The 27,641-nt window shown below is 45.9% G+C and overlaps 1 protein-coding gene across 1 annotated transcript; it reads right to left on the reverse strand.

Annotated features, from left to right (window-relative positions):
• Positions 1-231: 231 nt before the first annotated feature.
• On the reverse strand, positions 232-26,337 carry GDF6 (growth differentiation factor 6). The gene is made up of 2 exons (XM_083359553.1): positions 25,921-26,337; positions 232-3,120 (listed from the first exon to the last, which is right to left on the reverse strand). Exons 1-2 carry the CDS (start codon positions 26,258-26,260, stop codon positions 2,180-2,182), a joined length of 1,281 nt encoding a protein of 426 aa, XP_083215679.1. The 5' UTR covers positions 26,261-26,337; the 3' UTR covers positions 232-2,179.
• Positions 26,338-27,641: the final 1,304 nt, after the last annotated feature.

Genomic DNA, 27,641 nt, shown 5'->3' on the forward strand with positions numbered 1-27,641 from the left:
CTGGTAAAATAAATATATGTTATATTAACATATATTTATTCTGTTATATTAACCATAACAGGAAAAACAACATTTTTATGCAAAGTGTTTAATAATACAGTCATAGTTTTAATACCATCCAGCAAAAGTGTACTGTAAAAATGTTCTAGGTATAAACTGAACTTGGAGGACATTAGACAACAATCCCATCCATTCTAACTCAGAAATAAGCTCTAACTATTTAATGGCATTTATTCCTGGGTAAGTGCACAGAGGATTGCCGTGCTGTAAATATTTGAAATACAACCCAGCAGGATGTCCTGCTCAGAGCATCACTGAAATGAATGGGAACCAGGCCTGATTGGTGAGTCTTCCCAGAAGATCAAGCCCTCGCAACATAGTGAGGTAGACAGTAGAAACAAAGAATTTTTCATTAGCACATAATTTTAAATCTTGCAGGAACATTTTTGAGTGGACAAAATGGTATCATTACAGACATACAAATGAAACACTTGATTAATGCTTAAATCTGTACAGCTCAAATACATTTAAAAAATATTAGACACTTGAGTGCATATAATGCTCTGGGCATTAAGGGAAAATGTACATTGCTCACCTCCATTTTTGTACTTTGCAGTCTGTTTTAAATAAATATTTACAGCTTCAATATGAACAACACTGTATCCAAACCAAAGTGTGCACTTTCTTTTAAATTATCGCTCCTGATCAAGGCTCTCCTTTATTAGCGCTTTATATTAATTATCTATTAATTTATACACTAATACTTCTTTCCTCCACTCTCCCCACCCTTCTGAAGTTCTATGAAATCCTGAATCCAAGAGAGAAGGAAATGCCTAAGGAATCTCAGGAATACTTCTAAGTCTTCTGTGCAGAGCCTTATTTGTGGAGCAGAGTTTAACTATTGTCTCCCTCAGCATCACATATGCACTGACTATAAAACACCACTGCAGCATGCACTGCCTACCTGCCCTTCCTGGAACTTTTGAATTTTTATCATTTTGAAATTAAGGAGCTCTTTCACCCTCTCTAAACCTTCCTTGTGTGTCCCCCCCCCCTGTAGCTCTTTTCACAGCTTCTAATTAACAGATTTAAAAGATCAGCCACCGAACTAATAATTATAGAGTAGGACTGATTTTTATTAATGTATTTATTTAGAGGAAGAAGGGATTATTTAATCTATTTTAGGATGGAAATATTTGTAAGGGAAACACAAAAGTAATTCTGGATTCAAAGACTGTCAAACTAAACGTTCTCTATCTGCACTTGCTTTCCCTAATAGCGTCTCTTAAAAGAGAGCCTAGAAGAGAATGCCAGGATTACATTCTTGGAACAGAATCCTGCATTGGAAGTGGTGCAGTTTGACTTCGTTGCCTTCAAGTCGGAAATTAGAAGCCATCGATTGCCGTTTCAACACAGCTGGTCCGCACATGTGAACGACACGGGAGCAGGGAGAAAAAGTAAAAGAAATCCGTTTTAAAACCTGAATGTAAAGCCCAAGTTCTGCCAACGAGAGGAGTGCAATAGGCTAGCGCCAGTTACGAAAGTAACCGACGACGCGTGTCTCTGCCTGCCTCCCACAATTCAATTTCTGACACACGCATCCCTCACGTTGCTTCTCTTAAGAGACTTGGGTAACCTCCCTGATTTTCTTCCACGAAGTACAAGGACATATACTACAAGGAAAGGGGCAGTGAATTCTCCCAGAAAACCTTGTGTTTCCGGATTCAAAAAACAAGGCTTAATTTCTGCAAAATGGGTCAACTACGCGTTTGGGTAGTTCCAGCTTCCAGTCGAGGAGAGGTATCAAATCATTCAGCCTTCATTCTCCCCACAGCAACTTTTTCCACGTGTTTTCTGAGCAAAATCTCCCATTCTATCTACGGCTTTGCCTGGACGCGGAAACACCGAGGCTGTTCCCAAAACGGCGTCAGCTTCTTTCTCTCTCCCGGCTCTTGAAGGAGCAGGAACTTAAACCCCTTCAGCAGACGTTGCGCAGGCGCAGTCCGGGCAGCCCGTTGTTTTCCTCCCTAGCGCAGAGCGAGGGCTGGCACGTGGCGCGCTTCCTTCGGCTTCCCCTGGCGTGTCTCTCGCGCGCCTTGGCTCTCCGCCGGAGAAAATGCCCGGCGCTTCTCTCGTCCGCCCTTCCGCTCCAGGGGCAGCCGGGCTCGGAGGCGCGCCGTTACCTGCATCCGCAGGACTCGACCACCATGTCCTCGTACTGTTTATACACGACGTTGTTTCCCGCGTCCGTGTAGAGGATGCTGATGGGCGTCAGCTTGGCCGGCACGCAGCAGCTGGGCGGCGTGGCGCCCGGGTCCATGGAGTTCATGAGGGTCTGGATGATGGCGTGGTTCGTGGGCTCCAGGTGCGAGCGGAGCGGGAAGTCGCACACGCCCTCGCAGTGGTAAGCCTCGTACTCCAGCGGGGCGATGATCCAGTCGTCCCAGCCCAGATCCTTGAAGTTCACGTGCAACGCCTTCTTGGTGCAGCGGAGCCGCGCCTTCTTGCCGTGCCGCTTGCCGTGCCGGTTGTTATAGGCGGCGCGCTTCGTCCGTCGGGCTTGAAAGCGCAGCTGGACGGGGCCCGGCGCTTCCCAGGGTAGCGCGGGCGCGTTTTGCGGCAGCGGCCGGACTCCCAGCTCCTGACGCAACTCCGCGAAGAGGTTCTTCCGCCTGGACTTGCTGAAGACCACCAGCAGCGCCTTCTCCTGCTGCGCCCGGGCGCTTCGCCCCAGGCCTAAGGGGCGCAGGTCCAGCAGCTGCGGAGGGGGGTGAGCTCGAATCCCCCCGACGGCCCGCAGCTCCAGGCAAAGTTGCTGTCGCTTCTTCCAGGCCCCGCGAAGGGGCTGTAAAGCTTGCCCCACATCAAATACCTCCCAGTCGCCACCGGGCCGGGCAGGCGCCGCCTCTTGCAAGTCCAGAGTCCTGGAGTCCAAACGGCGGCCCGAAAGGCAGGGCGAGACCTGCAGACGGGCCAAGCCTGTCTGAGCCTTGGAGAAAGGATCGCCGGGGGCTTTGCGAAAGAGACGGAGCTCGGCCCCCACCAGCTCCTCTTTGTCTGAGAGAGTCGATACATCAAACAAATATTTTTGTCTCCTTAAAGCGCTGGGCGAAAGATCGTCTGCAAGATAAAAAGGCATAATTGCAGTCAGTTTCACCTCTGAAAGGAGAACATAAACGGCCTACGGGAGGGAGGGGAAGCCTTGCCCGGGTGTGGTGGACCTTTTTCTGGTCCCCTTGTGCAAGAGGGGACCCGTGGAAGGGTCTCAAGAAATTGAGGGCTCTTCCCCAGCAGAGCTCCCAGGGAGCCTATCAAAATCCATGGGATTTCCTAGAATATAGTAGCAAGCAACCACAAGTTTCCAAATGGAGGGGTTTATATCTAATAACTGGTGCCTTTTTTGTGCAAAATACAAAATACGTTGATGCTGCACTCATTTGGCTCTAAAAGTTAAGCTTATTTGACATTACTGCTTTTGCATACAAGCCAGCTAGAATGTTGGAGACTTTCAACCTGTTTGCGTTGTTCAAATTGGATTACTGTATATTTTACAACTTCCAGGCAGATAGGATATTAAGGGATGAATCCATGTGTTAATTGTAGCGTGTTTCCAATGTAAAGCACCCCTTTCCCAAATCTTTCCATAAATTGGAATAATGGAGAGTTAAAAGAAACTTCATTGCTTAAAAATCATATTTCCAATTTGGTTTACGAAAAGGTACTGTAATCACATTGGAATTATTTTTTAAAAATTGCTTTAAAACAGCGGTATGCAAAAGGCAAGCTACGAAAAGCAAATCAGGTCACCTCTATTTTTCTACTTACCAATACAAAGCTTTATAAGTTGGCAAATACACAGAATTTCTCCCTTTCTCTGGGTTTTCCCTCAAGAGCTAGTAAAACTTGTATGTCATTTGGTAGTAACCTCACCAACAAATATTGCAACCAAGAGATGCAGCTGCAGTAGTCCTGATCATTTATTGATTGCAAGGGTCACCAGTAATATTCCTAGTCAATATATATTTAAACTAAAAGGTCTGGATCAGAGGACTTGGAAAAATGACAGTAAAGTATCAAAAAGATGCTTATGATGGGAACCAAGATATCTTCAGATAACACTAGCAAGAGAAAGATTGGTTTGACACACTGCTAATCTGTCATTTATTTTGCTTGGTTCTGACTTTGCAAATGTGAACCCAAACAACGCTGGCTTCATCAGCAAACTGTGATTTTAATGCCATGTACAAATTCAAGAAAACTGCCAGTTACAAACATGTTGGTCACCTAACAGTGCTTCTTGTTTAAAAACATGGTAGGAATAATAATTCTCCTATTAAAGATAGAAAAGTGTTCTGAGGCTCATTTCTTTGGCTTGTGGATTTTATCCATCCCTGCAATTTGATGCTTTGTTTTGAATTCCACAATCTGCACCTTTGTAATTTATTTATTTATTTTATTTTAATTCCATTTATATCCCGCCCTTCTCCGAAGACTCAGGGCGGCTTACAAGCTTAGCAGTAGCCTTCATTCTAAGTATATGCCTGCTTATTAGGGCTTTCACACCCCTCCCAAGCGGCATTATTACAAAGTCAGCTTATTGCCCCCAACAAGCTGGGTCCTCACTTTACCTACCTCGGAAGGATGGAAGGCTGAGTCAACCTTGAGCCTGGTGGGATGCGAACCTGCACTAATTGCAGGCAGCTGGTGTTACTTAAGGAGGCATTAGCCCACTGCTCCACCAAGGCTCTTAATAGGCCTTGAAGCTTCTCCTAAGACAGTGTGTGCTTTACATGCTTGATGCTATGTCTTTTATTAAGACTAGATTTTTAGCTGCCGTACTGATCAATACAGTTAAAGAGGTCAATGGCAGCTTCAGTGGCAGTGAGGACTGTTGCATTGTGCTGAACAAAGGACTACTTTACCAACACTGAGGCAAGGCAGACCAGCTAAGGGAAAGGTATTACCTTTAAGTTTTTGGAGTGATTAAATCTGTCATGTCTATTAGGCAAGGAGATACCTAATGGTTGGATGCCAATGTCATCCTTTTAATCCTTGACAGTGGTTGATGGGGTGTTTTAAATGTCTTAGAAAATGTCTTGCATGTGGTTGTTTAACAGACAAGTTGACAAATGCCCAGGTTATGCATGCATAGTGGCAGTGCAGCATTTGTGACCCTGTGAGTATCTTATCAAATTACATGGGGCTTACTTCCAACTGGTGCAAAGAGCTTTGCAGTCTTTCTTTGTAATCCACTGTGAATTCTAGTGGGAATTACCCCATGGAAACTTGAGGACCTGTTCCATATTTTTTAGTAGGGCAAAGGTAGATTTTGATTGCCAGTTCTTTCCTAAGACATTTAGATTGCAACTCTGTACTTGTTACCCTGCAAATGTACCTTGGAATAAATACACTGAGATGTGTAGTATTCTTAGATTGATGTTTTGTGATTCTTCCAAGATAGTTTTACCATGTTATTCTCAGAAGAACCATGAAAAGTAACTGGGCCCGAACTTCAATATAATGTTCATATTGTGATCTCAGTGCCAGTCCTGGACTGCTTCTTTTTAATACTGGCTTTCTTTATATATACAGTGACCGTACATCCTTTATTACAAAGGATGGTCCATTATTTCAGAAAACAGATTTTTTTTTTAAATTCACTTTCCTCCTTTATTTTGATCATTTAACTTTTACTGTATAAATAGTACAATTTCATGCACAGTATTTTACGTTTATGTGAAAAATACAAAAATTGAATTTCCTTTAAAAAATAAATTTACATATACTGTTTGATTTTAGATTTTTTTTTATTAAAATAGCATTTCTGAACAATTATTTTTTGGTTCTGCTCCTGAATTGTCTTGGTAAAGCAAAGTTATTTTTTAATCCTTATAATCCTTTAATCCTTATGTTTCAGACTTGTCCCCTTTTCTGGTTTTTCCAACAAAATATAGCCACCGCGCTTATTATATAGTATGATGCTGAAATGAGTAGGGATTGCTCAGTCCAGATTGCTGGATACCTATTTCTCTGTGTGAATATGAAATTATGGCTAAAGTATATTTGAAATCAATAACTGCATTTAAATTGTATTAAAAATATAAATACAAGACAAAAATTAAATGACGTTTAGAATGCAGTTATGGTTTTAAATATTGTCAGAAAATACCATTGATCTCAGTGAAGACGATTCCTGAATAAACATGTATCCAGGATTCTTAATGGGTTCCATTAAATGCTCAATATGGCCATTGTGGTAACAGAGGAATTAGCGTATGAAATATTGATGTCTCTTCAAGTATGAGCACCACATTTCTTATATAAAATTATCATCCAGACTAGACCATTTAAGTTTAACGCTGGGCAGGGAAACTCCTTTGCATTTCTTTGTATCTTTAGCAATGAAAGACAGTTAGCTTTAGACATTCTTTCCAAGGACACGAGTATTTTTTAAAAAATGCTCATAGATGGCCAAGAAAATTGTGTTCCTTTACACAGTCTTTTCTACAGCTGTCTACAGTTTCCCTAGCCTCTCACACTTCAATTCATTTCCAAGGAATGGCATGAATAAGCTCTCCCAAAGGGCTTTTTCCCTGACTTAGAAGCATGGAAGTTTCAGAATTACAAAGAGATGCATAACAAGTAATACCAGTAATAGCACCTCTTGTCACCTTTAATATAAAATACTATAAAATACTATTAAAAATACTACCAAAGGAGAATTTTATTTTGGATACTGAGTGGTGTCGTATTTGCAAAGTAAGTTTTAATCTGTGTAAAGTAGAAGACGGCAGAATTCTGCAGAATTTCTTACCTAATCCTTTTTAAAGTATTCCATACTCTGTAAAGAGCTCAAGGTAATGTCATCACCAGGTTTTAGCTTAACAAAATTAAGGTGTTAGGTTAGTATTTCCCCAGTCTTTGCAACTTTCAGATGTGTGGGCCAACTCACAGAATTCCCCAGCCAGCCAGCACAATTGTTACTGAGAATTCTGGGAAAAGAATTTCACACATCTGGAAATTGCCAAAGTTGAGTAACTTCTCATCTGAGAGAGTGATTGGCCCAAAGCCATCCAATAAGAACCCATTTAAGGTAAAGGTAAAGGTTCCCCCGCACATGTGTGCTAGTCGTTTCCGACTCTAGGGTCCGGTGCTCATCTCCGTTTCAAAGCCGAAGAGCCAGCGCTTGTCCGAGGACATCTCCATGGTCATGTGGCCGGCATGACTAGACGCCAAAGGCGCACGGAACGCTGTTACCTTCCCACCGTAGTGGTCCCTATTTTTCTACTTGCATTTTTACGTGCTTTCGAACTGCTAGGTTGGCAGAAGCTGGGACGAGTAACAGGCGCTCACTCTGTTACGCGGCACTCAGGATTCGACCCGCCAAACTGCCGACCTTCCGATCGACAAGCTCAGTGTCTTAACCCACTGAGCCACCGCGTCCCTTTAAGAACCCATTTACTCCTGTTCTAACCGTCAGTTTGCTAGCTCATCCCTTTTCCAAACTGAAGCTCTCCAGATGTGTTGGATTGCAACTCCCATTATCCCTGGCACTTAATATAGATTAATATAGACTCCCCTCCCCCACTTGCTGCTATCGAATCTAAGCCAATGCTTGAAAGTGAGGTTAAGAAATTAAAAGATAAAAGTTCTTGTTTTCATAATCCTGCCCTTAGTAACTTAGTAACTTCTGCTCAGTTGCTAAAATATCTATCAGCCTGCTGGAAAGAAATGGGTAGGAGCCTTATCTGTTGGCTATCTTGAAGCAGATAACCTCTAATCCTGAGAGGGCAGGTTTGGTTTTGAAAAAGAGAATAGATGGCAAATATCAGTCAGTTCCACCAAATGAAAAAGTGCAAGCTACATATACAAAGATGTAGAAGTAGTTTTGCACATGCTAAGAATTATTAGCACACTTCATTGATAGATACAGACGCATCTTCCTCATCTTTCTAACAGAAATAGAAGATTAGGGCAACATTCTCCAAATTAGCGCCTTGCAGATGGAATTCTGACTATAAAACCCATGATTCCAAATCAGCGTGGCTGGAAGACAAACTCACCCAATAATACTTCAGCCTCAAGGACAAAATGAGTCAGACTAAATGTTCTCCTAGTTGAGTATTCTCAGTGCAGATCAAGTGAAGCAGAATGACCCCAGAGAGGTGTTTGAAGATGCCAGGGCAGAATTTAAGGCTTCTGCCTAAGTAGAATTCCTTCCCTAAACAGAGGCCCTTCTGAAATCAGAGGCCCTTACAAGCAATTTTAGGGACCTTTGCCTTTGGCTCCTGAACACTTTTCTTATGAGCCAGATTTCAGTATGAGTAACAAGTTTGAAATGGGTAGTGAACCAGGCTGCAATCTTACATCTGATCAAATGGGAGTAAGACCCACTGAAAGCAATTCCTTCTACTTTTGATTGATTGGTGTGGCACAAATTCAATAACTGGAAACAGTTTATAAGAATTAGCTGTTACCTGTGAGTTTCCAAGACCATCAGGAAGACCTGCCTTTGGAAACAGGAGACTGTGCTTGATATTGTCTGTGGCTTTTGGGTAAACAACCATATAATCGCCCTGACCTTGCAGGGAGATTATCACATTGTTAAGAGTAATCTAGCAGAATATTACTGGTGGTAGTATTGGGATAATTAGAGGAAGTGGTGGAGAGGATTGGAAGGAAGAGACCCATGTAAAAGGGGGAATTTCCTAACTGAGAACTATTAAGCGAAAGAACAGCCTGCCTCCTGAAACTGTGGGTGCTTCATCACTGGATATTTTGAAGAAAAAAGATTGGATAGTCATTTTTGTGAGACGATATGAGAATTCTGAGGAAGACGTTTGACTACAGGATCCCCAAGATTTCTTCCAATTGTATGCTTCTTATTTCTGAAGTCCCAATGAATGCAGTGGGATTTTTCTCTCATACAGATGTGCAATCTCTCCATAAGCACAAAGATTTCAGTTTGCATATGATTTCTACAAAATATTTAACTCAATATTTGCCAACTATTGGTCTTCTTATCAGGGCTGACTCCTCCTTTCCCCCAGCATTCTGACATCCATTTTACTTCCCTTGTCTCCTCTTTGAAAATTGAACCTTGTATGGACTCCGCATTGACCTAAAACATTTGGTCTAAATCATCTAAATCCTAGCACAACCTTTGTTTTCTATCAGATATGAATCTAATAGTAGATTTGGTAATTAATGTTTTTGTAAAACCATGCAAGTATGGCTAGGGAATAAATGTGATTGTATGCAGTGGCCTTTGGGCAGTATGTATGTATGTATGTATGTATGTATGTATGTATGCATTTCTCAAATTTCTACACTGCCCTTTTTACCTAAGAGACTCTGGAAAATTTACAAACCATGTATTAAGAAGGGACAGGTAGTAATAGTTGTTACACAAATTGAAAAGTCTTACATGGCCTGATTTTGAAGAATTAATAAACTGCTCACTGCATGTATCTAATTATCAAATTAAAATGCATAATATGTACAATTATGTAAGTGTAAGGTATGCTGGCTCTCTGATATTCAGAGCAGTCTGGTTTTGGTGCCTGTGAATGATGGATCTCACACACTACACACCTCAGATGGTTTGACAAAGATGGATTAATTCTATATGTGTAACACCTGTAACAATTCAGTGCCTAACTATGCTGTCCCCATTAACATATGTGACAATATTTCATGCCTGACATTGGAGAATAACTCATCAGTATCCTGCTAGTATATATTAATCTCCCTCTGATGCTGTTACTCTTCTCCTGAGATGAAGTCACCTGTTGGCATGAAAACATGGACAAATCAGGACCGTACAACAAGAAATGACAGGACATTGCATCTATCCTGATACCATTTTACAGTTCTTCTTCAATTCCCATATGAACAGGAGAAGCTGGTATTTTTTCTCTGCTGCTCTGTTTTTATCTCTAAGTCTCTCAGATATCTCAACTTCACATCCGTCAAATGCATTTTTAGGTCCCATTATCCCCAGACAGAGGTGGTGGGAGAGTTACGGGAGTTATAGTCTAAGATGCTTGGAAAGCAACAGCTGCTTATAAATGTGGTTCCAAATTACAGATGATTCTGTAATAACAGCAATAAACTTAATTGTCAGGTTGCCCATGCAATTCATCTTAGAACAAACCTACTGGAAGGCCAATTGTAGAAATTGATCAATAAATAATACCAAAATGATGAGGAGAACCCTAGAAAAAGAAGGTATTAGCCAAATCCCCAATTAGATCCAGGCCAAATTCTGAGTTGTGGAAGTCTGACAGCCAAAGAGGTTAGAGAACATGACCACATTTCCCCACATGGAGAAGATACATTTGTGACAACTCCCAGGAGCAGGTCATCTGATCTCACTTCCCAGAAAGGAGTGGTGTTTTGTGGATTTTGCACAGCTTGTAGCTGCAGTGAGACTGTGCCAGCTCAAGCAGGAAAAACTAGTTAAATTGAGAATGTGAAGAAATGGCACAAAACTGCTTAAATTTTTGGCTCAGAGCAAAATAAAGCTGCAGTCATGTGAAGGGTTGCCAGGACAATTTAATGCCAATGTAAACTGCAAAGGAAGCAAAGTCCTAACTCTTGAATTGCCTTTGCTTGGCCTCATCTATCCTCATTAATTCATTCCTTTGATTGTTCCAAACAGAGCTTATGGAAGTTCAATGTTTTTAAAGCAGATTATAAGGGCCAAGACCATTGGCATCTGCAGTGAACCAAGGTTATGTCAAAATGGTGACATGTATGCAGGGTCCTGCCATTTTCTATCACTTTGCCCCACCCTGTGGCTGTCCAGGGTTGAGCCTATTTCAATTGTATCAGCAGTTAAGTAGCAGAGTGATTCAAACAATATAACTTTCACTAAAAAAACAACACTGCATTTTTTTTAGTCTGTATCAAATTCCAATAATGTTTGCATCCAGCTGGACTAATCTGAGTTTTGTTCTCTCATGTGCTAAGATTCACAGCTAAATCCATAAATGAAACAAGATGTTTGTTTAAAGACATAGAGCAAATGCTTTGGTAATATTTTAATATTGTGCTGGTTTTTGACACAGTTTGCTCATAAGATGGATAAAGACAAAGGAGAACGCCAGTCTCTTAAAACTTTGGAAATGTGGTTCCTACCATACGGCCACATGGCATGAGTAAAATAGCTCTATATTGGAAGACAGAGACTTTTGCTAGGCTTATTTCAAAAACCTGCTTGCTTGTACATCTGAAGCTGTAATCTCATCACATTATCTCAGAATAAACCCCACCCAAAATAATAGAGGCTTTTTTTGAATAAAGAAGTTGAGGAACAACACTGAAATGAATGCCAATATATATCACCAGAGAAAAATTGTATAATTGAACCGGATTATTGCTATTCTCAGAAGTTGGATTTAGATTTTCATGGATTTTGTATTTATAGAGGGACCAATGACTTGGCCCCGGAGAGAATAATCTAAATTTGGGTTCAATATTTGAAATGGTCCAATGGATTTTAAATTTTCATTCAGGGCAAGAAAAGCAATGAGTTAAAACAGGCTCGCTGGAGCACTTTCAGTATTGTGAGAATCCCTTCAAGCTCCCTTTTTATTAAATTACTGCATTCAGTGGATAAATCTCATGTAGCCTTTTATTTATTTCCAGTTATTCTCTGCCCTCCTGCTCAAGCAAGCACTTAATGCAATGCAAACTTTTATAAATGTAAAATGCAAGGTAAAAATATGAATGCTTAAAAGCCTGGGGAAAATTGTATTTGATTTTGTAAATGTCCAGACAGCCAAACAACATGAGATGTGAACACTTGAACCCAATGCAGGAGAAATGCCCCTTCCCCTCATGCCTGATAATTGAGCCTCTAATGGAGGAATTGGGGTAGATCTTCAAACAGGTCTCTCCTGGAGAATGCATTGTCAGGATAGTTCATAACAAGGCTGCCTGTCCCTCAGTAAGACTTCTAGCACCCTACAACTTTACAGGTTAACACCAACACTTTACTTTGTGATGAGGAAGCAGTACAGATTTCTTTTTTAAAAAATAGAGACATCATATGATCCCAGTTAGTGACCAAACTGAAATATCTTGCATGACTTGCATTTTTTGAAAATGTATGTACATCATATAGAATTTGTGGAAACAGTAAAGACAATGGAGAAACAAAGTGAGATAGGGTACAAAAAGAATAAGAAGGTGAGGGAGGCATGATGGACATTCTGTTTCTGGTTTTCTTAAGGTCAGAAACTTAAAAGGGGCCTGGCTGAGACTGCAAATCCCAGCATCCTCAGCCAGAAAATCCCAGGGTTAGTAATTCTGGTACATGTAGTCCCAACACATCTGGAGGGCATCAACTTGAAAGCAGGCTGGCCTGGCCTCTGTTTTCACTCAGGCGAATTACTGTGATTATTCATACATGGATCTAAAGCTCAACCCTTGGCTGTAATATCATTGTGGCTCTTCCTTTAAAAGTGCGCTCTGTGTGTGTGTGTGTGTGTGTGTGTGCGCGCGCGCGCGCGCATGTGTGTTTGTGTAACAAAGATCTCTACTCCTTTATTCCTAAATCCACTAAGGCGGAATTACATTCTATTTATTTCAGTTGACCCTGCTTGCAAGAAAGTAGCTTAAGGGCGGCTGGAAATACATATGATTTATTTGGTGGAATCCTAGTTAACATGTTAAAATGACATCAGACCATAATTCTCGCCTTGGCGAGTCTCTCCCTCCCCACCCTGCCTTGCTCCCCGCTATACTCCCACCCTCCTTAGTTCAACTTCTTTGGATACCCTGGATTTTTCTGAAGTTATGAAACGCCTCATTCTGGTAAATTTAGAATGGCCTGCTGCCCATAGGGGAATCAAGGGATGCTGGGTTGTTTTTTTCCTTCACCCTTTATAGGTTTAGCCTGAAGTAATTCTTCCTGAATTTAGTGCAGCTCTTCCTACCTACGTTTTGTAACCTGATCCAACACAAGATTGAATCAGCAGTCAATCCCCAAATTCAACATTGTGAATGATTGATTGATGAATGAGTATGTGCCATCAAGTTGAGATTGACTTGTAGATAGATCTTCCCTGGGGTGATTTATCTCCAGCCTGACTCTTCAAATCTTCCAATAGTGCACCCATTTTTGCTGTAGTCAAGGCTAACCACCTTGCTTCTGGTTGTCCTTTTCTTCTCTTTCCTTCTACATTTCCCAGCATTCTCAGCCAGATCTTCACATGATGTGTCCAAAATAAGATACTTGAAGCTTCAAGTGATAACTCTGATTTGTTCTGTGATGTATTTTTTTTGTTAGTCATTGTCTTCTCAGGAATCTTCTCTAATTCTAAGATTCAAAAGCATCAATACTTTCTATCCTATTTTTTCAAAGCCCAACTAAAGTTTCATACTGTCACAGAAAAAAGCCAACATTGCTTCCTTCTGAGTAAACATGTATACTCCTTAATTCCAAAAGTGAAGATATACAATTTATATGCTTAAACAGAATATAAATTTATGCCAGCATTTTATTTTGTTACTCACCCACCATCATGACCATCTTCCACCCAGAAATAACTGAGATACAAATCTAAAAACTAAGTAGAATTTCATTCTAGGACAACTCAGTAGCAGCAATGAAGCTTAATTTCAAGGAAGTATGTTTGGAACAATTAATATTTGCATTTGTGGCCTATCCTTGGAGAATTAGGGGGGGAAATGTTTTAAGCAAGCCATAGACATTTAATTTTTCATGAGATACATTTCCAACCTAATATCTCCCTCCTGTTTTTCCTCCTTGCTCTCTGAAAGCTCTTCGGACGGATGCCATAAGCAATTTATTTATTTATATTTTATTTATTTATGTTTTATATTCATAAGCAATGACCTGCTAACAACATTTCCCCCTACACATTGTGAGAACAGAGAAAGTCAATCATGCTTTGTTGGATGAAACTTAATTCTGCATAAACTCAATGAAGAGTGAACTCCTGCCTTCATTTTTCAATAGGTCATAGAATAGAGCCTTTAATACCAGTTGAGATAGCAGCATCACTTACAACTGAAGTTGCTCCATGGATATATTAGCTGTGGGCAAGTATCTTCATTCCTTGAACATCTTGAACATCTCAAGGGTGATGCTGGAATGTTTTTCAATTCCCTTACTGGAATCCCTTTTGTCTCCTTCCATAATTGTGTCTGCTTTCCAATGCAAGGCAAGCTTATGGTTAATGGAAGGGTGGGGATAAAAATAATATTTCTATAACAGTATTTCCCGAAGAAATTAATCCTTAGCAAAACATATCCAAACTGTCTTTTCTATGAGATGTTCCAGTCTGCCCCTGTAATTTTAACTTAAAGAAAGAAAAAGAAAGGGGGAAAAAAGAAAGAAAGGGGAAAAAGAAAGAAAGGAAGAAAGAAAGAAAGAAAGAAAGAAAGAAAGAAAGAAAGAAAGAAAGAAGAAAGAAAGAAAGAAAAAGAAAGAAAGTCCTTCCTTCCTTTTTCTTTCTTTAAGGGAAGGAAGGAAGGAAGGAAGGAAGGAAGGAAGGAAGGAAGGAAGGAAGGCAGGCAGGCTGCAGTTCTCTATACACAAAGGCCTGAGAATAAGCTTTACTGAACTTAGAATTTTTTTCCATATAGAAAATACAAAATTCCTCTGCTTAGTTTCTGGTCTGTTTTTCCTTTATAGAGGAGGTACCTGCAGGCGGTCCTTTGCCCCAGTGCTGCCTTCTAAGTACTAGAATTAAACCATTTCAAATATATTAGCCGCATTTCTCCTTGAGTTAATTTGCAGGGTTTCCTTGTACCCTGAGGGGCCTCACCACAACTGGCTGACAGCCTAGTTGGCGAGCCACCCCATTCCCGACGCTTGCTTGTTTTTCTCGACGAAAGGCAAGGCGTGGGATAATTTTATCCTTAAATCACTGGGTGGCAAAGTACTAGCACTAAAGCCGCCTGCCTCGCTCGCTCGCTCCTTCCCTGGGCCGTTCTAAATCCAAGGTGTGCGTTCTACTCGAGCCCCACTTCCTCTGGAGATGGCAGCGCTGTAGGCCAGATGCCCAGGCCTGGAAGTTTTATTTCTCTTTCCCTTTCACGACCCTCAGGAGTGGAGAATGCCTGCGCTTTGGCTTCATGGCTCCCCTTTCCTCGAAGCTCAAAAAGCGGCGAAAGAACAGGCCGCCTCTGGAAGAAGGGCCGTTCCAAGCGCCGCTTCCCATCAGCGCCTCAGAAGTTCCTCAGCGCCTCAGAAGGATCTTCTAAGTCAGCGTTTCCCAACCTTAGGAACTTGAAGATGCGTGGACTTCAACTCCCAGAATTCCCCAGCCAGCTATGCTATGCTATGCTGGCTGGGGAATTCTGGGAGTTGAAGTCCACGCATCTTCAAGTTCCTAAGGTTGGAAAACGCTGTTCTAAGTGACTGGCAAAAGAAACACGGCCGTGAAAGGGAAAGTGTTTGGACGGTTCGGAGGGGGTTATTTTTTTCTCTCTCTCTCCCCCGGACTGCTGCGACGGAGAGCTCCCGAGTCTGGCTTTCCACCTTGGACGATACTGGCTTCCCCAGGGTAAAGTGCATTATCGATATTAGTATTGGATCTCTTTCTTTTCACTGCTTGATGGAGCAGTGGGCTAATGCCTCCTTAAGTAACACCAGCTGCCTGCAATTAGTGCAGGTTCGAGTCCCACCAGGCTCAAGGTTGACTCAGCCTTCCATCCTTCCGAGGTAGGTAAAATGAGGACCCAGATTGTTGGGGGCAATAAGCTGACTTTGTAAAAATGCCGCTTGTGGGGTGGTGGTGAAAGCCCTAATAATAAGCAGGCATATACATAGAATGAAGGCTATTGCTAAGCACATTGATTTGTGCTTTAGATTGTAAGCCTCCCTAAGTCTTCGGAGAAGGGCAGGATATAAATGGGATTAAAAAAAAGTAGTACTGTATTTATCTGGCAAATAAAAGACACATATCAAGGAGAGCGCATTTCCTTCCCGCTGCCCCATTTCGAAATGGCTGTAAATCTGCATCCCGTCCAAAAAAAAAACAGGTCTGCCGCTCGTGGGAATCTCCTCCGCGCCAAAAACACCTGATTTAAAATGCCACTTTGAAAGTTGCCATAAGGAGGCTAAGTTACAAGGCAAAGGGGAAGATGGCCTGCAAAGCAGGTATTCCCTGGTACGGTGCAACAACAAACGCCCCTGTCTGAGGTGGGGTGAGAGAGGAGGGCATTTTTTTCCCGTGAGACACACATTATCTTCTTACGGGACCACGAAGTATATTTTATCATCTCTGGTAAAACTGCAGAGTGTTTGAGACGAATAAGCAAGCAGATAAATGAGAGAGGGGGGGGGAGAGAGGGAGAGAGAATCCTTGCGAATAGGAGGCTACGTCCCTCTCAAATGCCTTCATTTTCTAAAAATCTCTCAAACAACAATGGTCAACACTGTTTTTCTTTTAGCCTGTCAGATCTTATCTCGTTCAGCTTTTCAGACAAGTAAGACTCCACTATTTTTAGAATCTTTTTCTAGATTCGGAGGGAAGGCTGCTGCTGTGGTTATCATCAATACTATTTCTCTGCTAATACGTGGAACTGCCGGCTTGTTGGAAAGGAATCTTCTCCACCTTCCTTCCCTTTCCCCCAATTCACGCCCTTCCTGCCAGTAAGTTTTGGCGGAGCTTCAATGGAAGAGAAACTTAGGAGGTATATTTAATATTGGAAGATGGAGGATCGCTGAACTAGGCAGCTGCAAACTAGGGAAAATCGGATTTTTCAGAACTAAGACCCAATTCCCCCTGTGTAGTATATCAGCTGTACAATTGTGTTAACGTTTCTCTCACATGCTTAAGGGTTTTGCCGTGGGTGGATAAGTCAGCATGTAGAAAAAGAAAACATCATAGGGACTCAGGATCCTATCATCACCGGAGGTCGCCTGATAGAAAGTCTTCCCTTTCTTTCCACCCCTGGGCTCATGGAAGGAGATCACCCCCTGAAGACCCCAAACTCTAGGCTTCTGGCCAGCTTCGGTACTGACCTCTCTCCGACAGGAATCTCAAAACAAGGAAACACACCAGCGCCGGGAGCTGGTTGAGCCGAGTCTCCTTCTCCGGTGAGCCTTTGGAGCAGGACGGCTGAGGAACCTCCCTCACCCGGAGGAGGAGCAGGAGGGTGGACAAAGATAACAGGCTGCCGGGGCCCTCGTCGAGGGAAGCCCAAAGCTACAGAAGGGTATCGCTGTTCTGCTCTCTTAGGCTCTTTTTTCTCCCGGACCATTGTCACTTGTCAAAGCAGGAAACGAACAAACAAAAGGAGGGGTGGATCACGCAAGACTTAATCTGAAGGCTCTCCATTAATAAAAAAAAAAAGGAGGATTGATAAATTCATTCATTTTCTCACACCTGATGTGCCAACAGGAAAACATGCAGCGTTGCTTCATTGCAATCCGTTTTGCTCCTTCCTTCCTTCCTTCCTTCCTTCCTTCCTTCCATCCTTCCTTCCTTCCTTCCACTTCTTCATCTTGTGCCCGCATTAAAGGAACCGAAGGTTTAAGGATGAATTAAATATATCTAAAACACCCTCCTCAAGTTTTCACATCGTTAAATTGTATCTTCCTTTAATAGGGGATCAGGGACTGAAGCTGGTGGGGGAAATAAAGGCGTCACTTCTTTGATTAAGAGGATCTTTATTGATACCTTCCCGCTAATCGCACCACACTATCTACTATGGTACCTATAGTCTTCCTGAGAAACGCCCGAGTAAGACCAGTAGTAAATCCTGGCTAGTTGGGTCGATTTAGAAGAAAAAACTACAAAGACCAGCCTGAGCCAAAGCCTCTGAAATCCCCGCGGACTCGACCAGTGCGAGCGGGTCAAGGAAAGGAGGACGGGCGCTATCCAAGGAATTCAGTTTCTCTTAACAGGAGCCTCGTTGGCCGACCAAAGAAAGGCGTTGGAGCAACTCCGCATTGATCTTACACCTTTGGAAAAGGAAAAGAAAGGCGGGGAGAGTGTAAGAAGAAGGGAGCGCGGAGGAATTATAAATCTGAATTAGGTATCAGTCAGTTGCCTAAGCCAGCGTTTCCCAACCTTAGGAACTTGAAGATGCGTGGACTTCAACTCCCAGAATTCCCCAGCCAGCTATGCTGGGGAATTCTGGGAGTTGAAGTCCACACATCTTCAAGTTCCTAAGGTTGGGAAACACTGGCCTAAGCAGTTTGCCCAAGAAGTCGAAAAGGACTTATTTTAGAAAGAAACCCCATCGATTTCGGGCGCGCTTACTGTGAGAAAGAAGAGTAAAACTGCATCGGAAAACTGCAGCCCGCAAAGCGGTATCCAAGAGTTTTGCACGGCCTGAATTCAAGTCGGCTTCAGGCGGAGCCAACGTGTTCAGGGATCGAGCGGGGCTGCAGCGTTGAGAAGATGGGTGGTGGGTTGTTCTTGGGCTGTCAGAGAGGCGGCGGCCTTCGTCGTCCTTTCAAGGAAATGAGCGGTACCTTAAGAAGAGAGCCTGGGGTGCAATTTTGCCTGAAAGGGAAGCTTGCGGGACCGAGTTTGGCTCTAAAGCCGAGCGTTTGGTCGGAGCAGGTGCTTCGCTGTCCACCAATACCGCATCCAACCCTCCCCGCCCCCCCCCCCCGAGTCTTTTTTTCCCCTCCGCTCAGAGCGAAAGGGCGCCAGCCCTCTTCTTTTTCAAATAAGAATTGTTTATTGATTTATGAGTTTTAACAGACCTGGTTGTGGTAGGCTATAAAATAAAAGAAAAAAACCCACACGCCATTCCTTCGTTGTTTAAACTCGTTTCTGTCTCCAAATAGCTTATAACAAAGGATCCTTTCTGGTATCTGCGATACTCGCAAATCGGAAGGCCGGCGAGTCTTGGGAGCTAGCTATGGAGATGAGAGGTGGATCGATGCCGCTAAAGATCTCCTCCTACGGCACAGCTGCCCCTCTCCCCGCATTTAAGAGAAAAAGAAGCGCGGGGGGGGGAATCCCAGAAAAGAAGAGCGCCTAGTTGGGAGCTATGAGGTGGGGTTGCTCCGCCCGGAGGGAATCCCACTTACCTCCCCCCTCCTCCCCCCCCGCAATCTTCAGGGTGGTTTAAAACGGTGCCCGTTGCTTTTTTAAGGCATACCTGGCACCAGGATGATACGTGGCTTCCCAGCGTTGGTGTCACAATTTAAAAATAGAATTGAAACAACCTGGCTGGCCAAAATCTAAAAGGAAAACCAACTTCTCTCTCCCCCCCCCCCCTTTCCTTCCTGCCTCCAGTTTGGAGGCTGTTGGCTGGGGCTGATGGGAGTTGTAATATAACACCTGCTTGACTAAAATTGCGGTAAAGGATTTCAAGTATCCTCTCCGCTATGAAGCTCCTTCAAAATCGTCGGGCGCAAGGAGATCGCCGGTCGAAGAGGTAAGGTGATCGACCAGCGGAGAAGGTCTACGGCTGAAGCGCCTTTTTCTTCTTAACGGAACGGGGCTCATTGCGAAGGAAATCCCCGCCTGCGAAGAATCCACCGTCAAGTCCGCGAAACGGCCTCTCTTCCGGCGAGCGACGCTCGAAACTGCGGCCAAACTAGCCCTGAATCTCTCCGCCCAAGAGCTTGGAAGGAAGTGTCCCTGGAAGTCAAGAGATACGATCGGGAGTAGGAAGGGGCTTCGTATACAAAGCGCTGGCTCCTCCGGGGACTTGCGCAGTCTTCTGGACGGACTTCTTGGGTACAGGTCATCAAGGCCTCCCTAACTCTCGGAAGTGAAGGACAGGCCAGCAAATCGAAGTGAGCTACTTACCACACGACAGCCGTGCGCGTTGCCCAAACAGCCGCTTTGGTGCTTCAGTCCTCCCCAGAGGGTACCCCACAAACGAGCCAACTATATTTTAGCCAATCGCTGGGTGCAAACCAAAATTTCTGGGACGACTTTTCTGACATAACGGTAGTAGGTCCCCGAGGCCACAATATTGGTCTGAATGAAACAAGTTTTCCAGGACTGATTCTGGGCATAGGCAGGCGCAACACGCCGGTGTTATTTTTTTTAAAAGATGGCAACTTTAAGATTTTGAACTTAAATGCTGACTGGGGAATTCTGGGAATTGAAGTCCATACATCTTAAAGTTGCCACCTTTGAAAAACACCGCCTTACACGTCTGAGCGCAACATTTCTAGCGGTCGAGGCCGCGCAGAAAAACAGAAAAAAGCCGCCCAAAAGGAAGTGAAAGAGAAAAAGAAAAAGAGATTTGTTGGCGCAAATCGGTCCACTCACCGACACCTATCCTCCCTCCTGGAGACACCATCCGGGAACGAGCCCAGGCACCCCCAATCGTAATTCCAGGCAAGTCTGAACACGCTGATCATGGCAAATTCTTTTTTGCCCTCTTCCCTGCCCAAAAATGTGGGCGGAGTCACACGCACTTACTCCCAAGGACAATCACCCGCAGCGCGACCCCGAGAAGGATATGAGGCCTACCGAGTTCCACTGGACTTATATCAAAGTATAAACAGGACTCGCTTCTTAAGGAATAAGTTCTACTGACCTGAAGGAGGCTTGCGCTCTAGTAAGTGAGCTTAAATTCGTCTCAACAATGCCCACGCTACAGACCGGCCAGCTCCTTGATAAGGTTCATGGAGTAGGGGGAAGGGAGAAGCAGGACTCTTCTATTATGCTCTCCTTTCCCCAATTTTCTACGTTCTTACTCTAATTGTTGGGGTGTCGAATCTTCTGCCCCGCTCCGGCCCTCTGATCTCCTCTGCGTTTTTCACAAAAGGCCCCATCCAACAGACCTCAAGGTCACCCACGAACTAAGCGCAACCATCAGGCCGACTGGAGAGAAGGCGCGGCCGAGGTAGGGCTCCCGCATAGGCGCCCCACCAGCCAGCCCGAGGATCCGCTTAGAAACCCAAGTTCCAGAATTTCAAGCGGGAGTCGCCTGGTCTCTCTCCGCCAGTCCCGACCATGGGGGGGGGGGGTGTCGCCCATCCATCCATTCCGCCTCAAGGCGTCCAAGAACAGCTGCAGGAAAACACCTCCCAGCTCGGATCCGTTTAGTTCAGGGTGGATCTAGTCCGGGACTAAGTAGTCTTCTCCGCCCTGGTGCCCGGTAGATGCCTTTAGTGGGATTCAGCTGGCTGGGAGCAATGGGGCTGAAATGCAACCCAGCCAATGGACAGGACGGATACGCTGTTGGAAAAGGCTGGTTTATTCCATACTAGCAAACGCGTCAAACTGCTTTGCTTACGAGAACAGCAAACCAGCCCCGGGTTTCTTCAGACGTCACCCCCGGACTGCGGAGTGTGTGTGTGGGGGGGGGGGGGGAAGCCAAGTGCTTTACTTTCAAATAACCCCAATCCGCGGAGGAGGTGTAAGTTTCTTGCACCAGCCACGGTAACATCAGGAGAATGGAGGCGTCCCATAGGATTTTAGGAGGGAAGAGCAAAAAGAGGCCTCTACTTTGAGACTAGACGGCTGTACACAACCAGGTGCCCGAGGTAAACCGGAAGCTTAGCATTGACTACCCTCCCCCTCCCATTTCTGAAGTTTAGCATAGGTTGTAAAACCTTTCCCCGATTCCACAGAGATTCCTACGCAGCCCCCCCCCCCCCCACCGCCAGACATACACCTAGACTTTGGTGCCAGCTGCTATCCCTAAAGGCGCCGCTTAACCCTTCCATCTCAGCCTCTTTGGGTAACGGATGAAGCGGGCTGAAGACACTGGCAGTTAAGGCAGTTCTAGCCAAGGCAGCCTGCCACCCGGCGCCTACTAGGAAGCACATAGAGCCCTTTGGACTGAGCGGGATTAGAGAATCTGGGGACTGCGGTCCTTCGGTCCGATTTCAGAAGGACGAAGGCAGGGTGTCGACGAGGGAACTGCCAGTGTCCAAGGAGGATCCGATCTTCGGGGCACCCCAAAGCTCCGCCCTTAGCTCCGTTTATTTGCAGAGTTCAAGCCTCCAGCGCCAAGTAGGGGGATCCAAGATTCCTGGGATTTTCTCCAAAGGCCTTCGAGGAGATCTATCCTTGCAAAGTTTTCCCTCTGATCCTGAGCCCCCTAATTTGAAGTGAACTTCCAACGGACAGCCAGGGGGCAGAAGGACGGGGTGCGGTTCCCCAATCGTCGCCTGTCCTGCGGAGCCTTTATTGGGATGATCCTTTCCACACTGGAGGGCAACTAGCTAAGTAACCGGCCCACTGATCTGCGGCGTTGCACTTCTGGCCAGTCCTTCGTGGTCCCCAGAGGAGACGAAAGGCGGGGAGGCAATGGACTGACAAGTCAGAGAAGTGTTGAAAAATAAAGGCTTGTTTGGATGGAGCTGGCAAATCTAGCTCGTTTTCTTTGCCGGTGTCTTTGACTAGTGTGCGCAGACAGCCTTCCCACCTTAGCCAGAGCCCCAGGATTACTTAATGGTCTCCTATCCAACTACTAACTAAATCTGCTCCTGTTTAGCATCCCAGCGCAGACAATGCCAGCCAGGTGCCGCCACCTACTGAGGTAATAAGCATTATGCTTTTAATCGTGGCGTCGCGGTTTAGCCAATATTGTTAATCATAAAACCGCCTTTTACATTCGAAAAGTTTGGGGAAGCGCGGAAAGACGCTTTTGGAAAAATAAGACAGACCCTTCTGGTTGCTGCTTTTGTTGCTGTCACTCCCGGGGGCGCCTGCCAAAAGCAGGACCCGCCACCGGATCTCGAGTTTGCCTTCCTTCGTCTCTTGAAGCGACACTTCAGCCCTTCCCTGCACTGGTTTCCCTGCAACTCCAAAGGGAGGCACGCTGGAGAATTTGCAGGAAGGCTGCAAGTAGCGAATCTTTAAGAGCCGATTTTTTTATAGCATGGGCAATATAAGCAGTCTCAACAATTAGCAGCCGAAAGGGAGAACTGAGACGGCTAGCCTGGAGGGAGATGAGCTTTAAAAACAGAAAAGCGGAGGAAGGGTTTGGCGGGTGGGGGAAGGGCGGAGGGCTGCTTCCGCTTTGGAGGGACTGGAGTCTTGGTCGGACTAGTCCGGGGCTTCTGGCAGCTCCCCCTTCATTAGGAGAGACCAGACACTATTTGATCTGTTATGACAGCAGCGGTCAATTAGATCGCGGAGCTGAACCACTCCAGTCAGGGACTTAATGCTCAGAAGTTCCAGCGCCAGGTCACAGCCTTGACACATCAAATCAAAATCAGGGGGCGGGCGGAGGCCTTTCCCTCCGTCCAATCAGGAGGCTTGGGCGCGACGCCTTCCCTCCTTCCCTCTCTTTTCCTGATCACCCCCCCCCCTCATTCCCCAAATTTCCTAGTCCTGAAAATCCCGAGGAACCCTCTTGTTTTAAAGCACATAAAGAGACATTGGGAACGGCGCGGTTTGGGCAAGAAAGAATGAAACCAAGCGTACAAAAATAAATGACGTTTGTATATTCTAGTCTAGAGGGAGAGGCAAGGCAACCGTTTTTTCTTGCTGAAAAATGAAATTATCAATAATTAAAGGAAGAGAGCGGCGAGGTTTTCTCGGGCCCCTGCCAATCTAGAGCAGCGTTTCCCAACCTTAGGAACTTGAAGATGCGTGGACTTCAACTCCCAGAATTCCCCAGCCAGCAGGGGAATTCTGGGAGTTGAAGTCCACGCATCTTCAAGTTCCTAAGGTTGGGAAACGCTGATCTAGAGAACCGGCGCGCTTTCTTTCTCGGTTCATCCCAGCTGAGGAGGCTATGAGCGCAGCATCTCAGTTTTAAAAAGCCTTCCTATGAAGTCCTGCAAAAATATGTCCATGCTAAATCCATTCCTAAGATGCCACTGATGGGCACCACCACCAAGTTCGAGGTTTGCCAGAAAAAAAAAATGAGAATGCTGGCGCCCTCCAGGACCGCTTAACTCTTCTCCAGAAGGAGGATAAAACCAACTCTTCCAAGGTCCCTATTTTTTTCTCCCCCGGAACGAATTTGTCTTAAGGATCTTCAAGGAGATGAAATTCGAGTCCACTACCCAAGTCCTTTTGGGGTACACCGAGGCCTCCGGTGGACAAACTAATTTCACTGATTCTCCCTGAAAATCTTCCGGATTACTGCAATCGAATTTTGGAGCTGCATGGTTAGCATTATGGGCACCACGAAGTGGTGTAAAATTAATGATATCGGGAAGTAGTAGCAATGACTATTGCTTGACCCCATCAATGACACGGAGAAGCAAAAATAGCAAATAAGAGTATCCATGCCTCGTCTCAAAGGAAGAGGGATTCCTCTCTCCCCCCCCTTCCATGGTTTAGGCGGTGTTTCAAACCCGCCCCCACCTCCCCATTTTAGGATACTTTTTATGCGGAGATCCAATGATTCACAGAAACTTAAAAGAGTTGGTATTTTGGAACTAGAGCGCTGAGTTTTCTTTTATTTATTCTGAACTTCAGCCTCCAGGACAGCTCACGGATCTCATCCTGGGTCTCGCTACAGATCTGGAGAACATCGGTCAGAACGGGGAGGATGGGTGAGAAGTAAAAAAAGGTGGTGGGGTGGGGGAAGAGAAGGATTCGGGAATTCTTAACTCCGTGGGACAGCCGTTTAATTAACCGATAATTGATAGTTGGCACAGCTAAGCGACGCAGAGTGGATCCCCAAAGGATCGCCAGAGGTTTCTGAGCAGAAATCTCTATTCCCTACAAAGGAGAAATCAGACGATAAAGCACGAAAAAGTGAGGGAAGCCGCAAGTCAAGCGCTCTATACGCAATCCCAAATTTTGGTTTGGTTTGAGCAGACTTCCCGTCCTCAGATTGGAATCTTGGAAACTGCGTCTGATCTCCGCAATTGAAAAGGAAAGGAAAGGAAAGGAAAGGAAAGGAAAAGAAGAAAGGAAAGGAAAGGAGGAAGGAAGGAAGAAAGAAAGAGTTCCCCATCCATCCATCCCGAAAAAATCCGGGACCCGCAAAATCGTCCAAAAAGAAGGGCTTTTCAAGTCCTTCTTCCTGCTTGGGCGTAATCTTCAAAGTCGGAAGGGCCGAAGTCGAATTCAGTCCCCGTGGTGCAAAGAGAGGCTTGTCTCTCTTACCAAAGTGAATAGGGAAGGAAGGGGTGGGCGTCAGGATTGGGTCACTAGACAACGAAGAAAGCAGATCGGGAACCGGGACCCTTCCGCGGCTATCGCAGTAACTCAAAAGCATCTTCTCCGACTCCCGCTCCTCTAGACCGAGCAAGCCAGTGGAAACAGTCGTATTACTCCTACTGCCATTACAACGGTATTATTACCATTACTGCTGCTGCTGCTGCTATTAAGTGAACGTGCCACCAGGCTTAGTGAAAATAAGGAAGCAGGGCAGGAAGGTGCGCACTCGTGCCAGATTAAGCATCCACCTATAAGAAACCTAGCGCTGTTTCCCCCCCCCCCTCAATCCTGAACAAGCCAGCCAAGAAGGCGCTACTCTTTTTAGGACCAATCGCCAGGGTCCATCCCGTATATGCTTATTCCGAGAGGAATGTGCTCTTAATCAGGGAGCCCCATTTCTGGTGCACAGTCGCTCCCAAGGAATCCCAAAGCTTACTCCCAAACCAGGAGACCCAGCTAAATAGGAACGTTGCACACAAACACACCCCGAACAGAGGTTAACAGAGGTTTTCCCAATTCGCGTTACGCTACGATCCCATCGCTCTAAGCCCAGCTTAGCCACTGTTGGCTAAGAAGTATGGGTGCTGTTGTACTCCCACCCCCTCTCAAAGAGGTCAGAGAGCAGCTGTGAGTGATGTTAGCCGTGGCCCAGCCCGGAGAAGGAAAAGAACCTGCCGGGTGGCGGGGCATAAAAGCCCGCGGTCGGGCCAGGGAACCTGTGGACGCGACGCCCGGAAGCGCCCTGGAGCGCGCCCAAGTACAGTATCGTAGGCCGGCGGGAAGTGGGGAGAGATCGCGGACCGACCGGCTGCCCGGTGGGTGGGTGGGTGGGTGGGGGAAGCACAGGCGAGAAGAATCCCGGCCGCGGGGTTGAGCCGCTTACCTCTCCCCCTGTCCACAAAGCTGGTGACGGTGTTGGCTGCTTTGGAGGACTGGAAGAAGCTGGCGTTGATGCCCAGTTTCTCGGCGATGGAATAGGTCCGGTAGAGGGAGAGCATGTACTCGTGGGGCTCCACTCGCGGCTGGGCTGCAGCGGGTCCCTTTTGGGCCGCGTCTCCAGCCGATCCGGACGCTCCGCCTTCCCGGCAGCTCCGCTTGCCCTTGCCGGACTCCCGGAGAGACGGCGCGGCGGCGGGGATGGTGGCCTGCTGGCAACAGGGAAGATCCCCCCAGAAGAAACCCGCGAGGAACACGGCGGAGAGCAGAGCCCGGGCAGCATTCATAGCGAGCGAGCGGCTGCCCCGGAGCAAAGCGCCCGCCCGCTCCGCCCAGCCTCCTCGCTCGGCGCCCACGGCCAGCAGCAGCGCGTCCAGCCCAGCCCGGCGCAGCTCCCTCCGGCTGTCTGCGGCGCGGCGTCCCCAGCGCGAGAGGCCAGAGCCCGGGCGGGACACGCCCCCACTCCTCGCCACGCCCCCCGGACACACCCCTTCCTTGGTTGCGGGCACGCCTCCCGCCCAGAGCGGAGTTGGCGTTAGGCAGAGTCGGACGCTGGGTCTCCGAGCCAGCCGGGGCTGCGACGAGGGTGCCAACCGGTGCGGTAGAAAGTCCTCTCTACCCTTTCCAAACGCCCAATCCACGCATTTTCTTGTGAAAACTAGAATTACGCCCGTCTACACAAGACAGGTAGGGACGCGGTGGCTCAGCGGGTTAGCACGCTGAGCTTGTCGATCAGAAGATCGGCAGTTTGGTGGGTCGAATCCTGAGTGCCGCGTAACAGAGTGAGCGCCTGTTACTCGTCCCAGCTTCTGCCAACCTAGCAGTTCGAAAGCACGTAAAAATGCAAGTAGAAAAATAGGGACCACTACAGTGGGAAGGTAACAGCGTTCCGTGCACCTTTGGTGTCTAGTCATGCCGGCCACATGACCACGGAGACGTCCTCGGACAAGCGCTGGCTCTTCGGCTTTGAAACGGAGATGAGCACCGGCCCCTAGAGTTGGAAATGACTAGCATGCATATGCGGGGGAACCTTTACCTTTACACAAGACAGATGAGCACTGCTAACACATTAGGTTGTAGGAACACAAGAGATGGAGTCAGGTCTGGGAATGGGCCTGAGTTCTCTTATTTTAAACAGAACCAGCCAGGAACCCCTCAGGCTTTGGCGGGGGGGGGGGAATCTTTTTAATCTGTTGTAGCCCTTTACCAGTAGTTGTCGACTTACAACCACAGGTAAAAGGTAAAGGTAAAGGTTCCCCTGCACATGCATGCTAGTTGTTTCCAACTCATCTCCGTTTCAAAGCCGAAGATCCAGTGCTTGTCTGAGGACATCTTCGTGGTCATATGGCCGGCATGACTAGACGCCAAAGGCGCACGGAACGCTGTTACCTTCCCACCGTAGTGGTCCCTATTTTTCTACTTGCATTTTTACGTGCTTTCGAACTGCTAGGTTGGCAGAAGCTGGGACGAGTAACAGGCACTCACTGTTACGCGGCACTCGGGATTCGACCTGCCAAACTGCCGACCTTCTGATTGACAGGCTCAGCGTCCTAACCCACTGAGCCACCGCGTCCCTTACAACCACAACTGAGCCCCAAATTTCAGTTTCTAAGCAAGCCAGTTGTTAAGTGACTTTTGCCCCATTTTACAACTTTTCTTGCCACAGTT

This window comes from Vipera ursinii (genome assembly GCF_947247035.1).
Source record: "Vipera ursinii genome assembly, chromosome: 3".
NCBI lineage: Eukaryota > Metazoa > Chordata > Lepidosauria > Squamata > Viperidae > Vipera > Vipera ursinii.

Bases quoted from the DNA above. Each gene is read 5' to 3' on its own strand.
- GDF6 (XM_083359553.1), bottom strand. From the start codon at position 26,260: ATGAATGCTGCCCGGGCTCTGCTCTCCGCCGTGTTCCTCGCGGGTTTC. The intron at 3,121-25,920 runs GTAAGCGGCTCA...TTTATCTTGCAG, and splicing joins CTTTGTGGACAGGGGGAGAG to ACGATCTTTCGCCCAGCGCT.